The following is an 18,038-nucleotide window of genomic DNA, read 5'->3' as shown; positions in this document are numbered from 1 at the left end:
CCCTTCCTTCCTTCCTTCCTTCCTTCCTTTTAATGTATGTCAACCATGATTACTTTTTACCATCTCTATATGCCTTTTCCACATCAATACATAGTTTTTTTAGCATACTGCCATTTTAGTATGTCTTCATAGACTTAGAGATGCACATCTAAGACCCAGTTTGTGCTAGCTGCTAGAGCTGTGTCCATGAAACTTCCCTGTCTCAGTTCCACTAAGGAAAACAGACCCAGGTATCTGCAGGAGTTGCTTTCTGAAGTAGGCATATGAGCCTCTCCCTATAGTGAAGAACAGATGAGAAGGGAAGGGTGTAACACTCTTAACACAGTTACCCCTTGAAATGAACCGCAAAAACAAATGAGACTTTCTCTTGGATTCAAAGGTAGAAACATCTTCGCTTGCTTCCTGTTTCTTTTTCCAAAGGTATGATACATTTTTTTTTCTTTAAAAATACCATGTTCCTATGCATTGAGAAACTAAGGCTTATTGCTCAGAAAGTTTTTTTCTTTCAACCATGTACAATTAAGGAACGCTGAAAAATACACTTTGCAGGGATAAGCCCTCTATTTGCTTATCCAGTACCAACCATCCGTCAATCTTAAGATCATACATACAAGTAACACTAAGCGGACTGATTAAGTTGTATTTGTATATTTATGAATATATGCATGTGCAGGTACATATACATTTGTGTAAAACAATAAAAAAGAAAAGAAGATATGAATTTGGGAGGGATTGAGGATGAACAGGGAGAGTTTGTAGGGCACAGAAGGAATGGAGAAATGGTATAATCATTTTAATTACAAAATATTGAAACAAAAGCAAAAAGGGAAAGCATGTTTCTTTTATGATTTTCATCAGTTTATAGCTGTTTTTATAAGCATTATTGCATTGCTTGAATCTACCACATTTCATTTCCTACCTACTAGCAAGTAGCTTAGTATCTTCTAACTTAGGCTTTTGGCTAAATGCTAAGGGGCATGACTGTTGGACCATGTAGTAAGAATGTGCTTAGTTTTGTAGGAGAGTGACTGCACCATTGTGCACCCCCACCATCAGTGAATGAGCTTTCCTTTTGCTCCAGCATTTGGAGCTGTTGTCCTGATTTAACCATTCTATCAGGTAATTAGTAGCAGCAAGAAAGAGCTATCACACCTTAAACTACTGTAAGTCAAATAAACCCTTTTTCCATAGAAATAACTCATTCAACAGTATTGCATTAGTTACAGAAAATGGACCAAGAATTTCATCTAAAAGATGGTTCACTGGAGCTTGGAAGAAGACTCAGTCAGTAAAATGTCAGACTCTCAGTACCCTTATGAAACATAGGAGCTGTGTCATGTATCCCATGTGATCCCAACAATGGCAAGTGGTGGTATAGTACAGAAAAAAAATAGGTCTCTTGGATTTGCTAGCCACAGTTTAGTAAGACAGCCTGTCTTGAAAAATAACGTGAACATCAACCATTGGTCTCTGTACATTCACAGAGAGGAGAGCATACATATACACATATGTGCCCATCAAAGGTGTCCCTCCACTGAAGTGATTACTATATACAAGGACAACTAAATTATCATTGGGTTCTTTGAGCTTATATTAAATATATGATCCCTTTTGAAATGATTTTTGAGGATGCTATAGGGTCTTAATATTTTACATCGGCTACATTGCTTCAGTACTATTTTCTGAGCTGGGTCTATTTCTAACCCTTCCAGAGGGTCAGTTTATTTATTGCTTTGCCACTGCTACCCTGACTCTTTTGAAGTTTTATACCAAGTCTTAACACTGGGTAACAACTTTCCAAATTTTCTCTTATTGTTCAATAATAAGATGGTATTCTGGGTCTTTTGTCTTTCACTATAAGCATTAGATTTTATTCAGTGTTATCTGATTTCATTAAATGTCTTTAATTTGTTTAATCTAATATTGTTTTTGTTCTGGTTACTTAGGATTTAATTTTCTCTCTTCCTGGTTGACTAAGATCAAAGTTTAGAATATCAGTTTAAATTTTTCTTGTTATCCAATACGTGTACTCCATACTATGAATTTCTCTTTACTGCTTTTCCTTCACCCCACACATTTTGGTAAAATTTATTTTATCTTTTTTTTACTTAAAATAATTTAGCCATCCTTAACAGTTTTCATTAACTTTTGGGTTGTTTTTGAAGTCTCTTTGTTATACATTTCTAGTTTAATTGTAAGAGCAGATCCAACGTGGCTTGTAGTCCTTAAAGTTACAACCTGAAATGATTTGTCTTGCTGAGTGTTCTGTTTGATCTATAGAAGGATTTGTGATCTGGTCTCCCAGGATGGAAGAGCCTATAGATGTATGTTACACTCAGTTGCTGCTGTTGCTACTGAATCCAGTGTCTTCATCACAGAGATGAGTTAAGGTCTTTAGTTAAAATAGCACATGAGAACAGGGATGGTGGGACGGTTCAGAGGGTAAAGTGCCAGCCTATAAGCATGAAAACCTGAGTTCACACCTCTGGACCCACACGAAGAGAACAAACTACTGCAAATTGTCCCCTGACCTCCACATGTGGCACATACACAGCACACACACACACACACACACACACACACACACACAAACACATATTAATGTATTTCTCCTTTTGGTTCTAATCATTTTGTCTCACTTTATCCCAGTGTTGCGTCACTAACTAAAGATCTTGTCTTGCTGGAGTGCTACATTTTACCGTATGCAACGCTCCTTTTAGTCCTGATAACTTTCCTAGTTTTGCAGTGTGCTCTCTAGAGTTAATACAGCTACTCTGATCACTTTAGTATTTGCATGGTGAATCTTTCTCATACCTGCCCTCGTAATCACGAAACTCCTGCATAGTAAAAGCATGCTTCTTGTTAGACTTGAATCATTGACTCTTGCTTTTTGACCCACTCTGACAATGTCTTTCAGTAGGTGTCTTATGACCACCGCTGTTGTAGTAATTGCAGACATATTTGTTTTAGCATCTACTGTGTCTCTACCATGTTACTCTTCTTATTTGTTCTGTGTTGCTGTTTTTCTCTTGCACTCATTTTGCCTTCCTTTTTTTTTTGGGGGGGGGGTGTTCATAAAACAGCATTTTATATGATTCTGCTTTTTCTTCTTTGCAGGATGTTTAGCATTCATTTTATTTTTTTTAACTCTTTGATGGCATTTTAAAAGATTTTGTGTATGGGTGTTTGGGTGTTTTGTATATGTATATCTGTGCATTGTATGCCTGCCTGGTGCTCACGGAGACTAGAAGAGGGCTAGAGTCATGGAATGGTGTGACTTATCAGTTATGAGCTGCCACGTGGGTGCTGGGAATCAAACCCAGGTCCTCTAGAAGTGCAGCCAGTGCGCTTAACCACTGAGCTGTTCCTCCAGTCCTGATAATCCTTTATTAGTGCTTGTCTTCAAGTTGCAAAATAAATTTACAACAATTTCAAGTCTACTTTCTAAAAGCTCTCTGCTGTTGTGGCAATAATAAGAATAAAAGCAATTTAATTCACTCACTCATTCTTTAACTATATACAGATGTATAGACCGACATTTCGGACCCATACTCTTTTCCTTTTATTGAGAATTTTTTATCTTTTGACATAAAGTATGTTTGTTAGTGCTATCTGGTAGTAAAGAACAGCATACTTAATTTTTTTTCTCCAGTTTATTTTCTGAGAGATCATTTATGTTCTCTATTTTTCTCTGTGTATACAACTCTGTGTGTATGTGTGTGTGTGTGTGTGTGTGTGTGTGTCCTGCTGCACTTGTCTGTGCATGCACATCTGGAGGCCAGAGGTTATCATTGAGTGTCTTTCTCTATGGCCCTCTCACTGAACCTAGGGCTCATGTTTTTGGATAGATTGGCAGATTGGCTGTCTCATCCCCTAGTACTGGAGTTACAGCTTTGAAATACCTGGCTTTCTTCTTAAATGGCAGGGGGAGGCGGGTTGTGAATCTGAACTCCTGCTCTCACTCTGGCTCAGCAAGCCCTTCACCTTGAGCCATGTCACCAGAATGATAATGTTATACCATATGTAGACTTCTGCTTGTGTATTTTTTCCTTTACTAGTTGAGTATTTCACTCCACCTCCCTGCTTCCGTAGTCTTCCGTAGTCTCATGCCATATAGTTATTATTTTCATTTATTTTAAGGTAAGGCAGTTTATTCTGGTTTCTTGCAAGACTGTCTGAAGTTTGAAAATGCTTGATCAAGATACAGGAATTTTTGGCACTTACACTGCTTTGTAGTCTGTGAATTCTCTGGATATTTAGTCTCTTGACATCTATTTGGGAAAATTCTTGATTGAAATTCTTTAATATATAGAATTGTCTCCCCATATTGTTTTCTGAACAAAATCCCAATCATTTGGTTTAACCGAATAAAGACTCAGGAGCCAGATGCTGGAGGGAAGCTTAGAGTCAGGAAAGGCTCCCAGCTTACAGTTTTCCTCAACTGATTGATGTCCCAGAAAGAAAGAGCCTGTTCTCCTTCTCTGCTCTCTTAAAAACCCCCTTCTACCTTAAAAACCCACCCTTTCTACCCCCTGTGCACCTCTCTATCCATCCTTCTTCTCACTCTCTATGGATTTTTTTTTCCTATGTTCACTTCCTGTCAACCAGTTGCTTGCTCCGCCTCTTGACCTATGGCTGACTTTATTTAATCTTGTTTACAATAAACAAAACACTCTTGGATTAAAAGCGTGTGCTAGTGTCATGCCACACCACAACTAGAAATAGTTTTTTCCAGCAAACAATCTCAGGGTTCACATGGTGATCAGATATCCTGCAGTATTCATCTCGAGCTTCATTATGGCTTTTGTAGTTTTCTTAAAATTGTCAGGAATCCTGTGTCTTCTTGGCCTTGCTCCCTGCTCTTGTTGAAGGTTCTTGTGTGTTTGCCTCAAACTCAGACTTTCTTTCTACAGCCATGCCTGGTCTCTTGTTGAGCTCACAGATCACACCCTTTTCTGTTACAGTACTTTATCTCCAATATATATTTGTGACTTTGTTTTGAATTTCCCCCTCTCTACTTATCCATTGTTTCCCTTTCCCATTTACTTCTTTAGCTTGTTAACTGAAATAGTCGACGTTTTCTGGTTTAGTAATTCCAACATTCCTGCTATCTCTTTCAATTATCTCTTGATGTATTATGAACTAACCCTGCTTTTGTTTAGAATTGGGCCTAATATTCTGGATAAAAGGAATTGAGCTAAGTTGGCCTGTAGTAATGTAAAAAGCAAGGTAAAAAGGAGTTCTACATTCAGGTTAGTTTGTTGTTGTTATTATTATTTTATTATTATTATTGATTTTGTGACACATACCCCAGTGTGCACATTGAGGTCAGAGGAGAACTTCGGGGAGTCAGTTTTTGCCTGCCACATGAAGGTCCTGGGGAATCGAACGCTGGTCATCAGACTGACAGCAAGTGTCCTTGCCCTATTAGTAATTTTCCCTACCCTTGTTTTGTTCCTGATATATTTTTTAAAGTGACGTCTTGTTACCTGAAAATCTTTGGTTCATATATCCTTCAAATTTACGGTCCTTTTGCTCCAGCCTCTTGAGTGCTAGGATAACAGGTCTGTGTCCCCATCCTGTTGATAAGTCGAGAGGTCCCCACGTGGTCCTGTGGACCTAGTCTGCACTTGTGATGTTTCACTGTGCTTGTCTTGTTTCCGCCTGTGCCCACATAGAGCAGAATGGCTAGGGGCGGTTAGACTTGGGCAGGTCCCATTTGCCAGGTGTAGGTAATTAAGGGTCTCTAGTAAAACCAATCAAGTCGGGCTCTTCTTAATTACTCCCTGTAGGCAGGCCTCATTAGAAAGAGCAGGAAACTTGGCTTATTTAACAGTAACTACACTTCCTTTACCCTCGCCAGAAGCAAGAGATTTTGCTCCCTGCTGCTCTAAGGACTGATAGGACTTCTACAAGTAAAACGCAGAAAAGTTTGAGGACCTTGTGAATGAGGCCTCTGGAGTTTGAACACTTCAGAATTTCACCTTTGAAGGTCAGGAGACCTGATGCAGGCTGCCCTGATAAGTTGATCCACTCAGCTCCAGTTTCTGTGTCAATGGTGACCCATGACATTTGCTGTGAGCTGAGAGTTGTTGTTTTTGGTTTTTCTCTCTTTTCTTTTTGCTTGTTTGTTTTGGTTGATTTTTTTATATACGAAGACACCAGGATAAATTCTATATTCTTTCAATAATCTAGGAACCAGAAAACCCTGACAGTAAGTTATTTGCTTCCTTCTAGCATTTATAGTAATTTCAGTAGTGTAACAACCTCATCACATACATCACTGTAGCATAACAACCATATCATATAAACCGCTGTAGCATAACAACCATATCATATACACTGCTGTAGCATAACAACCATATCATATACACCACTGTGCTTTTTTAATACGTCCTCCTGTCACCTTCCTTTGTTCCCTCTCTGTTAGTTCTTTTTATGCCCCAAATAGTTTTTTCTTTGGTTTTCAAATATAGAAAACACATAATATTGAGTCTTGCTTATTTTGTATATCATGATCATCATGTCCATCTCTTTTTCTGCCAATGAAAAGATTTTATTTTCCCCAATGCCTCAGCAAATATATATACTTCACATCCTTTTTATTCTATTGATGAGCATCCTTTGAAAGACCTGCTATTAAGGTCGCCATACACCTTGTCTAGATAAACTCTCTGAACTCTGGGCAAAATGGAGGACTCCCTTTTTCAGGGGATAACCTCTTCTCTGTCTGAACTTGTCTGGAGAGTGTCTCTATGCACAGGTGCCTGATTTTATCTAGAGGATGACCCTGTATAAAGCTCCTGCAAGCACTTCCTGATTCAGCATGTAAGTCCTGCTCAGCCCTTCCAGGTGTATGATAATTACATCTACTGTGTTGACCAATCAGCCCTTCCTGCCCATTACCCTCAAAACCTCTGAGGCAAGTCATATCACCTATGACCAGATTCCAGGTTCAACTTCCTGTCTCCCAATACCAGGCTGGCAGGCTCCCGGAATTCCTCTTCATGTAAATGAAACATTCCCAGCACTGTAGTCCCAAGCAATAATGTGCATGTAATCTGAAACCCACACACACACTCCCCAAGGCTCATAGAGCCCTTGTTCACTCCAAATAAAGTTGAGTTGTCTCACTGAAGCTCATCCTGGAATTCATTCTGTCTGTCAAGGCTGTCTGAACCCTGCTCTTCCCCTGACTCTGCTCCCGTTACCCTCATGGGCAGGCGGCTGATGACCTCTATGGAAGGGAAACCCAGCGGCATCTAGGAAGGATCCATGTCTTGTCTAGGCTATTGTGGATAGTGTTGTAACAATTGTGAGTGTGTGTCTATCTTGGTGCCCTGCTGGCTGAGATTCCTTTGAGTCGGATCCTGGAGTGGTATTGTGACATCATAGCAGGTCTCATTTAGTTTATTTAGGAATACAACAGACACGAAATAGTGGTCAGCATCATAACAGAGGATAAAGGCACTTGCTCTCACTACTGATTTTCAGAGGAGCAGAGTTAGGCTGCATTCCCAGAGTAATATGTAACAGTTCCTTTCCATGTATCCTTACCAGAATCATTACTGGGTTTTTCTTTCCTGTATGTGTATTTGTGTACAGTGCATGTGTATTATGTATATATGTGTATAGATGCATATGTGTATGGTGTAAACATTCCTGTGGAGACATGGAATTGATGTTTGATGATTTCCTCCATATTCTATTTTGCATGGGTAGAGTTTCTATTTGAACCCAGAGTGTACCAATTGTGGAGGGTCCAACCAATCCCCAGTCTTTGCTTCTTCAGTGCTGAGATAACAGATGGTAGGAACACCTATCCCAGTTTTATGTAAGCTCAGGGATCTGAACTGGTCCTTATGCTTGCATAAAAAAACGTTATCCACTGAGACGTATCCTCAACCCCCTACTGTTCTACTTAGCATGAAATAAACTCAGTCTCCAATATATATATATATATATATATATATATATATATATATATATATATATTTTGGACCTTTTGAGTTCTTTTCATATGTATGTGGGTTTTTGTGTGTATGCTTATGTGTGTATATGTGTGTGAGATGTGTACACATTTGCATATGTGTGTCTGTGTATTCATGTGCATATATCTAGAGGAAGACACTGCATGTCCTGCTCTATCACTCTGTATGTTATTTCCTGGAGACAGAGTCTTTCACTGAACCTAGAGCTTGGCTGGCAGGTCCACACAGTGCTAAGGTTGTATGTGTGCAGCCACGTCTGGTTTTGTTTTAATGTAGGTGCTGGAAACTGAAACCCAGATGTTCATCCTTATTCAGCAAGTTCTGTCACCCACTGAGTTCTTTGTAGATTTGGCCACTCATCCCCCATCAGCATGTATGGTTGGCAAAGACTTCTTCCCATACTCTTGGCTGTTTCTCCACAGCTAGCTTTTTTTGCTATACAGAAGCTTGTAATTTCACACACACACACACACACACACACACACACACACAATCACAAAGCTTGTTGCCCTTGTCCCTGGATTATTGGAGCCCTTTCAATAAGTCTTTATTGACACTTGTATTCTGATGTATTTTTGTCTTCACAATTACACCCAGGTCTTTAATCCATTTTGAATAGGTTCTTTTTACACAGTGATAGATAAGAACCTAGTTTCATTCTTCTCCAGGTGGATAAGATTTTCCAGGCACCATTTACTAAAGAGGCCATCTTTGTTTCAATGTGTGTTTTTGGCACCTTTGTGGAAATTATGTGAGTTTATTTCTGGAACTTCTATTTTCTTTCATATATATATATATATATATATATATATATATATATATATATATATTGCCAGTAACATGTTGCAGATAACATTTTTAAAAAACCCGGCGCGGGCTGTCTATCCTGGCAGTGGTGTGGCTCTGCTTAGCTCAGGCCGCCATGTTCCGTGGCCAGAAGCCAAGCACGCATGCCACAGCTGGAAGCTACCAGAGGCCACTACACGCCCACAACTAGACCCGTGAGACGCCAGCAAGGTGGCTCTGCCAACCCACCATGCTGTCCAGAATGCTCGGCTGAGCCCAGACCATCCCGCCATCCATGTGATACCCCGTTGAATGAAACTCTAAAGCTTAATTATTATCCAAAGACTTTATATATTTTGAAATGCTCAATTAACAAGATGCTCACCCACTCAGAATTGTTAACCCAATTAACTAACCTAGATATGAATAGCTACCTGAGACTGCTAAAGACTCACAGATATCCGCAGCCATCTTCTCTTCTGCTCCTCTCCTCCCTTCCTCTCCTTGTCTCTCTTCGCTCCTCCCACATTAGCTCCTCCCCCATCAGCTCCACTGTAAACAATGTAGCAGCAGCAGGAAACCATCCTGCTACAGTAACCTGTTCTTCTGTTACTATAGGTCTATGGAATACTTTGTAATTAAGTATTGTATAACCTTCACACTGCTCTTTCTGCTTCACACTGACCATAAGTGTCTTGTACATTCATGTGAATTTTATCTTTTTTCAAAGTTCTATAAAAAAGTTATTGGAAATTTTACAGAGATTGAATTTCATGGGCAGATCAGTTTTCATAATATAGACAATATTCATTCTGACAATTCTTGGAGGTGTTGGCTTAGGGGACCTTCTAGTATTTCCTTCAGTTTATTTCTTCATTGTTTTTAAGGTTTTCATTGTGGAGGTCCTCTATCGCTTTACTTCAGCTTATTTAAGGTTTAAATTTAAAGTTATTGTCGATAAGAATCTTCTCCTGATTTCTTTCTCATTAGTTTATTATTGGTTTTTAGGAGACGCTAATAATTTTTTATATGCAGATTTTGTAACTTACTACTTTATTGTGTTTATCAGGCCTGAGAGTTTTCTAGTGGGGACTATAGCATCTTTCAGTATATTTTTGTAACTTCTTTTCCTGTTTGTGACATTTTGTATTTTTTAGCTTGTACAACAACTTCAAACATTATATTGGATGACTAGAAAGTAGATATCATTGTCTCATTTTTGATACTGAAATATATGCTTTCATTTTTCTAGTATAATGTTGGAAAAAACTTAACATATATAAAAATTATGTTGAAGTATGATCCATATATTCAATCCTGGTTTTCTTTGCTATGATAAAGTACTGACTAAAACTAACTTGGAGAAGAAATTAGTTTATTTGACTTACAACTTTCATGTCATAGTTCATTTTATAAGAGAAATCAGGACAGGAACTCAAGCAAGAACAGAAGCAGAGACCATGGAAAGATGTTGCTTACTGGCTTGCTTCCCCTGGCTTGCTCAGTTTGCTTCTTTATATAATCCAGGACCAGCTACCCAGAAATCAAGAAAATATCTGACTGACTTGCCTATAGCCCATTTTCATGGAGGCAATTCCTCACTTTTCCTAGATGACTTTAGTGAATTTAGCTTGTGTGTCAAGTTAACAATAAACAAACAAACAAAGAACCAGCACATATTCTTAGTATCTTTGTGGCTTCATCATACAGGGATATTGAACTTTGTCACATGTCTTTTCTGCATATATTTGAGATAATCACATTATTTCTATCCCTAAATATATTTAGGTGCTATCTTATGTTTATTAGAATTGCATATGTTGGAACATCCTTGCATCCTTGGAATGAAAATAAATTGATCATGGTTTTTATTTTATGTGCTGTAAAACTGGACTTGCAACTATTTTGTTGAGAATTTTGAACATATGCTCATCAGAAAAATTGATCTATATGTTCGATCTGTTTCTTTTTCATCACTTACAAATTATTGTAAGATTTCATAGAATTACATTGGTAGTCTTCCTTCATTTTCAATTGTGTGGGACTTTCTCTTAATTAAAATTTTAAAAATTCTAAGTATTTATTTTGTTTACATAATTTCTATTTCTCTCACTCCCTTATCAAACTCTTCTCATGTCTTCTTCATGAATTTGTGAACTTTTCTTTGATTATTGGTATAAACATACACACACACATACACATATAAACACATAAACACACATACTCAGACGTCCTGCTGGGTCTATTTAATGTTGCTCATATGTGTATGTACTTAGGGCTGACCACTTGGAATTGAATAATCTGTAAGGGGACTTGTCCCTCAAGAAGATTGCTTCTCCATCTCTCAGCAGCCATCTTATCTATAGCTCTTCATTTATGGATGGGGCCCTGTGAGATTCCTCCCATCTGTGTTGACATTTCAATGATATTATTGTGAAGTGGTCTTGTTTATGTGACCACAAACTTGATATTTCATTAGTGAAACTTTCCTAGTCATTTGTAGATAACGTTATGTTTCAATAGACAACACGGTTCTCTGACTCTTACAGTCTTTTTGCCCCCTCTATCACAAGTTCCCTGAGCCTTAAGTGTCAGAATTGTATTGTAGATTTATCAGCTGAGGTTGATACACCTAAAACTGTCTATTGTTGTCAGCACTTAGTTGTGGATTTCTGTGACAGCCAAGTTTCTTTGATGAGGAATGAGAGGTACTCTTATCTCTGGGCATAAGAATAAAAATTTGGAATGCAGTTAGAAATTATAATGGTTTAGGAAAGAGGCAGCAGTATGTTTGTGACCTCCAGACACAGGTAATCAGTTAGGTTTTTAGTATCAGTCATGAATTCCCTCCAATTGAGTGAGACTTAAATCCAATTAGATAGTTATTGGTTGACCCCGAAGATATCTTGCCACGGTGTTGTGGTTGGTGGGCTTCAGAGCTTTGCACAACTGTCTATAGCTTTTCTCCCTTGGTAGTTTGCATAGCATCCTTGGGTACTTTGAGAGCTAGTCTTCAGGGAGAAGGCTTTCAGATCAGTTATGGAATATTTTTGAAGGATACTCAAAATTATATTCTATTATAATGTGGTAGAATTCATCAGTTTCTACAAGTGTCTTTGTTGGGAGACTTCTCCAATACTAATGCGTGTTAAATATCCAGTTTAATTACTTATTCTTGCTTGATTTAACTTTAGAGTTGTATAGATGTTATCAGCTTTCTACAGATTTTCTAGCTTTTTTGGAATTTTATATGAGGAATTTTGATAATATGGAGAAGACATGGTGGCAGAAATATGGGGGACCTTGTGTTTGCGTTGAGGAAGCAGAAAGAAATGAATGCTGGTTCTCAGATCACTTCCTCCTTTTTATTCAGTTCTGGGTCTCAGATCATGGGATGATGTTGCCACATACATATTATGTCTTCTTGGTTAGAATTTTGTGGAAAGACCTTCATAAACATGCTCCTGGGGTATGTCTTCATGATGATTCTAAATATTGTCAAATAGATCATAAAAAGAAGAACTGCTTTAGGTAAAGATGATTTTTCCCAGAAAATTAAAATCCTTTAGGTATAAGATGCTGATTTGAATCAAGCAACTTAATAAACCCCAAACATGGTAGTGAAAGAGTTAAATTGCTTTTCTACTTCAAGGCTTCAATGTTGCGAGCAGAACTGTAAAGAACCTTTTTTCTCAACACATCTCTGGGAAAGTGGTTTTGCTAAAATTATTTCCCTGCCTCTATACCTCAGTGATAGTATACCCTATGCATAGTTTCACTTCCTCTTATTTTGTGTTATATAGCAAAGCATGATCAAAATGGTTGATATTCTATTGGCGTGTACTGGAAAGAGATTTTTCTTAATGAAAGCCTTGGGGTGACAAGAGTGCATTTCAATTCTTGTTAAGAATTTTCAAAACAGGGAGAAATGTATGCCACTGAGAATTAATTCCCGTTATTTCTTTGAAAAGCTGGTGACTGAAATGGGGAAGACTATGAGTGGATTCTGAGTGCTGAGAAGTGATAATTACATACGGCTTGACCCTTGGCATTTTATATTTGTCCCTCTTAAGGAGACTCTCCAAAATACTCTCTCGGATATTGATCTGCGTCTAAGAGACGTTGTGACTCTTGCTGAAAGAACCAAGTGTTGTCTCAGGAGCAAACTTGCTGCGTTGTGTTACCAAATCCTTTTAGTAGTGGACGGGGGACATTCAGACAGGTCCCCTATATTAAAATTAAAACTTCCATATACGGTTACAAATCTCGAAAACCTTTTGAAATGTGATTTTCATTGTTTGTTCACATCTACAACATAAGGCAGTCTGTCTCTGTAGATTTTTAATTCACATTATACGTCTTGGAAACGTAGAACTTTATCGCCATGCTGTCTTTGTGGCAAAGACGCTGCCATATTTGTGTTCTGTCCTGTGTTTTTTTTTTTATCATTTTCTTTTTATAGAATGAACGTTTTCTATGTAATGAACACCTTTTAACATAATGATTTTGCATTTTTATAATGAAGTAGGAAGGTATTTTCGTAGCAGCCAAGGATGAATTTCAATTAGAGTTAGCCTTCGTGCCTCTGAGTTAGCTGATTTGGTACTGGCCCTGGATCTAGTATCACATCTGTATAGCTATGGATGAGCTATTATCTGCCCAGAGACATTGTTTCCACATAACTGAAGCTATAAACTAAGCTTTTTTAAATCTCTTGCAGGATTATGAGGAGACACAGATTAAGGGAGACAGAGGAAAAATAATGAAGGGTGTGTAAATCAGGTTATATGAAAAGCAAATAGAATGCACAACAGATTTTGTCACTTAAGTGTTCTAAAAGTATATTCAATGTGAACGTTGTCACTATTTGTGCTGCATCAAGTGTCTGCGGTATTTTCTTGAACATGGTGCCATCTGCATATAATAGAGGATTGACAATTTTCTCACTGGTGGAGGTTCTGTAGCTCTTACAAACAGGTATGTTCCTGTCTGTCATTTGCTAGACACTGTAAGTAGACAGCAGCTCTATAGGCATAGGTTGAGAAGAACAGTCCAAAATTAGACTATTGTTTAAGTTTTTGGTGACTTTCAGTTTTTGTGACAGAGTCTCACGTATCCCATGCTGGCCTTAAAATTTCCATCTAGTTGAAGATAACTTCTGATTCTTCTTGCTCTACTTCCCAAGTGCTGAGGTGGCAGGAATGTGCATCTGTAGCTGCAGCATACTGTTAATCCAGCCACATTCAAGCAAATGATCATTATCGTATTTGTAAACTAAGGAAGAGAGGGAATCTTAGCTCAGCACTTGGCAATGAGTTTATTCAAGATGTGATCCATTAAGTGACCATGGACATATAATGGCAATATAATTAGGTTGCCTATCATTAGAGCTAACCATCAAAAATTGTTTAAAATTATCGACATTCAAAGATATTGGGTAAGTTCAGTTCATATCGCTGATTCTTTAAGGATAGCACCAAACCTAAGCTCCTAAGAATAAATATTGTGTACTACACACATAAACTTTAATATAATCTAGATATAAACTTATCACCAAGACACTAGAAAAAGTCATTATCTATTTCTGATTGTCATCACAGGGGGTGATACACCCATGACATCTAGTATAATTGCCATCTAGTGAAAACCAAAGACACAGGTGAGCATCCAACAGGCTCTCAGTAATGCCAACATTAAGTTAGATCTCCAGGCCACACTGAGTCTCTACCCATTCCAAAGGAAACAATCATGCCACGACATTCTCTACGGTCATGTGAGGGTGAGAAATTTGAACTAATATATAGTCCAACAACTCTGGATATTTCCCTATAGCATCCCAGATGCACCTTTCTTTCCAAATGGTGCTATGACATTTGATAGACAAGAAGTTATATCCACTTGTCTCATTGAGAATAAAACGCAGTCCTAGGAAATGATTTCTTTGTTGTTCTAAATGTCATGGGGACCTTGGTCTTCTCTTGGACAGGAAATAAACACAAGTGCTTTGCAAAAGTTCATATGTTTAGTTGTTTCATAAGCCTAATGGAACAATTGAAAACTGTACCTTTCATGTCTTATCTATTTCACATTTAAACAAATCCTGAAAATAAAGGGAAAACTGGCTTCTGTTGACAGCTGTGTCATTTTCAGATGTCAGCCAATGCGAGAGTCCTTCCCACCACCGGCAAGTGGCTTCAGTTAGCTTACATTTCAAACTCAAGTCAAGAATAGGTACTAAACACTGAGTGACTATTTGGGGAATGCTGAAGGGTATTAAGTTCTAAATAACAGAATCACTCATGCTTTCCCACAAAGCTTTTCTCGGCAGTTGAATATATCTGGATCTTATTCTGGTTTCTTGTTCTTTTTTTAGCTTCCTGAAATGACTCATGTGCAGACACAACGACCCTGGATGACGTTTCTCCTGCAGAATGTTGGATTGGTCCTTGGCTGGTTTTCTCTTTTGCTCTTAGCTGTATATGAACAGAATATTAAAATATAAGTTAAGAATCACTAATGCCATCCAAACTAATTTATCTGCTTATGTCTTGTATCTTCCATGTTCTCTATGCTAATCATTACATTTGGTATTTACATTTGAGGCAAAGAATGTGTCATTTATCTTAACTTATTAATTCTGTATTGTAATTGTTTTTTAGAAATATATAAAAGTGAGTCTGTCCTGCATTAAAATCTTTATTTTTGTTTCTGATACAGTGATACACCACAATAATGTTTAGTGTTAGAAAATCTTGAATTCTAGTCAGCTGCAAAAATATTATTTCCCTACAAAAGAATGTTCATTATTTATATTTGAAACAGCCACTTTTGTTGGTTTTTAAATTGTTAATAGTATATTTGTTTTCTATGTGATTTATAAAGCATAAGCAAATAGAATTGTAGAAATGCAATAAAGGCTAGTTTCAATTACCTTTCTGAACAAATCCTCTCTTACAAGCTCTTACAAGCTAGTACAACATGGTCAGCTGGAAGAATCAAGCCATCGGTCATCAGTGTTTGTAAATAATCAACTTAGGAGGTCCAAAAGATACAGCAGAATATCCATCTGTCCTCCTGTCAAAGTCAGCACATATCTGTGGTAGGCAAAAAGAATTGGAAACAAAAGGCAAAGTTCCCAAATTGATAAGGTAACAGAATCAGTCAGAAAACCAATGACTCAGCTCTCACAGATTACAGAAAGGTGGTGTGTGTGTGTGTGTGTGTGTGTGTGTGTGTGTGTATGTGTGTGTGGGTATGTGTGTAATCTCACTGATGAATCATGTTTTCATTATTTCTGAGGTCACTTTAAAGGGGATAGCAGTAGGTAAATTCATGAACAACAAACGACTGATAACACAAAATTATTAAAATAGAAAACAATCTACGCTTCAGTTATTTCGTCCCTTAGAATGTAGACACCTGCTATTTCTCTTAGTTGCCAATGGTGAACCTTGACAAGGTAAAAAATTATTTTGTTCTAACTGTGACTCATATATATCTCCTACCTCTTACTCACCAACTGGTAGAAGTTCTTTGTCATGCCCCAACCCAAACATAATCTTTTAAAAACCACTTTGCTTTGATTTCAAAATGAAGTAGACTTGTTCAACTGTCATTGCTGCAAGATCAGAGACTTTGGGCTATTGTGTACAAGAACTCAGTGTACCCTGGTAACAACTTAACTATAGAGAACACAAGTGGCTGACTTTATTCTCAGAACTTCTGACTCTGTGGGTCTCAGAGAGTCCCGAGAGCTTGACTTAGAACTTCCAGGTATTGTTAAAGATGCTGGCTATGGCCAGACTCTGTACACTACTGGTGAAAAAATCAGACAGATCTGGCTCTGAGACAGAACAGAGTACAGGTCTATTACCCAAGAGCTGTGTGTTTTTGACTAAGTTGGTTAATACTTCTGTACTTGGATATTTTTCAAAGAGAGAACTAGACCTGACAAATAAAGCCTCAGCTTTCTGGTTTGAGTGAGGAAACTAAATTGAACAAGCATTCCTTTGTACAGGCCATCCTGGGGTAGAGGTTGCAAACAAGAAGTACCAGATACTGTGTACATGTTGCAGTGCCCAGGTTCTGATTTTGTCATCGAGCCTTCACTTTTGCTAGCTTAATTGGAACAGCTGTGATGGGTGACTATGCTTCTGGTTCAAGGTTAGACAAGCTAAATTAAAATTTGAGATGTGAGTGACTGACTCTATGCCCTTCAGCTTAGAGTGATCTTGATACCGGTAGAGTTGTGGATAGGGTGCAGTGGGAGTTGAACAAAGCCAGCTATCAGAAGGACACATTCTGAGTACTTTGCAAGCTTATCACTAGTGTTCCCTGATTGAAAGCAGAGACGGAGTCACTCAGATGTCATCCTTAGGATAGTAGGATATAGTAGCTTCTGAGGGACCTTTTTAGGTTCCCCATTCCTCTTCTTCACCTTATCATTGATTTGTTGATAATCAAAATTGTGTTCCAGGCAGCATACCATAAATAATCTTAGACTTACTAAGCAGGGCCAGGGAGATGACGCAGTCTAAAAGCGCATGCCGTGTGAGCCTGATAACCTGAGTTGGATCCCAGTTCACACACAGAAAGCAAGATACGCTGGCATGCATCTGTAACCCCAGTCCCCATGCTGCAAGATGGGAGGCAGAGACAAGAGAACTGATTTAGCATTCGTGGGTCACCTAGTCTAGAATGACAGGCAAGTGAGACCTGGCCTCAAAGCAGAGCGGAAGGAGAGAACTAATTTTCAAAATTTGTTCTCTGGTCTCCACATGTATACTGTGGCAAGCAAGTGTGTACCAACATTCTTTACATATATGCTTACTGATACACACACACACACACACACTCACATACACATTTTTCTAAAATGTTTCTATTCCTCACGGTTGAGTGATAATAATAAAAATATGATGACAGTTCTGTGCCCTCTGAAAATGAACTGAGTCTAAATGTGGGTAGGGTGACAGTGTTTTTCTTTTAGGCTAAATTATATTTTCCTTAAAATCAAGTTTTTCAATTTTTTTTTAGGCTAAATTATATTTTCCTTAAAATCAGATTTTTCAATTTTTGGAGCAGGTGTGTTTCCTAAGACTCAATTGAGGTCTCTACTGTATGTCTGCTCGGTGATTTATTTGTTTCCTCCTCCTCTTCTTCTTTCTTCTTCCTTCTCCTCCTTGTTCTCTACCACCACCATCACTTCTGCCTCCTCCTCCTCCTCCTCCTCCTCTTCCTCCTCTTCCAATTCCTCCTCCT

The 18,038-nt window shown here is 38.1% G+C and overlaps 1 protein-coding gene across 2 annotated transcripts in view; it reads left to right on the top strand.

Annotated features, from left to right (window-relative positions):
* Slc39a12 (solute carrier family 39 member 12) overlaps nt 1-15,708 on the top strand; it is an 83,962-nt gene extending 68,254 nt beyond the window's left edge. The window contains exon 13 of one of the 2 annotated variants that reach the window (XM_028764946.1): nt 15,151-15,708. In XM_028764946.1, coding sequence (XP_028620779.1) covers nt 15,151-15,279 — 129 coding nt within the window. In that variant the 3' untranslated portion in view covers nt 15,280-15,708. The remainder of the gene's footprint in view (nt 1-15,150) is intronic. The other variant, XM_028764947.1, reaches the window with a different exon arrangement.
* Nucleotides 15,709-18,038: the final 2,330 nt, after the last annotated feature.

Source organism: Grammomys surdaster, unplaced genomic scaffold, assembly GCF_004785775.1.
Source record: "Grammomys surdaster isolate TR1022 unplaced genomic scaffold, NIH_TR_1.0 146, whole genome shotgun sequence".
NCBI lineage: Eukaryota > Metazoa > Chordata > Mammalia > Rodentia > Muridae > Grammomys > Grammomys surdaster.
Note: the sequence above shows the minus strand (reverse complement) of the source record. Positions and strands in the feature narration are given on the sequence as shown.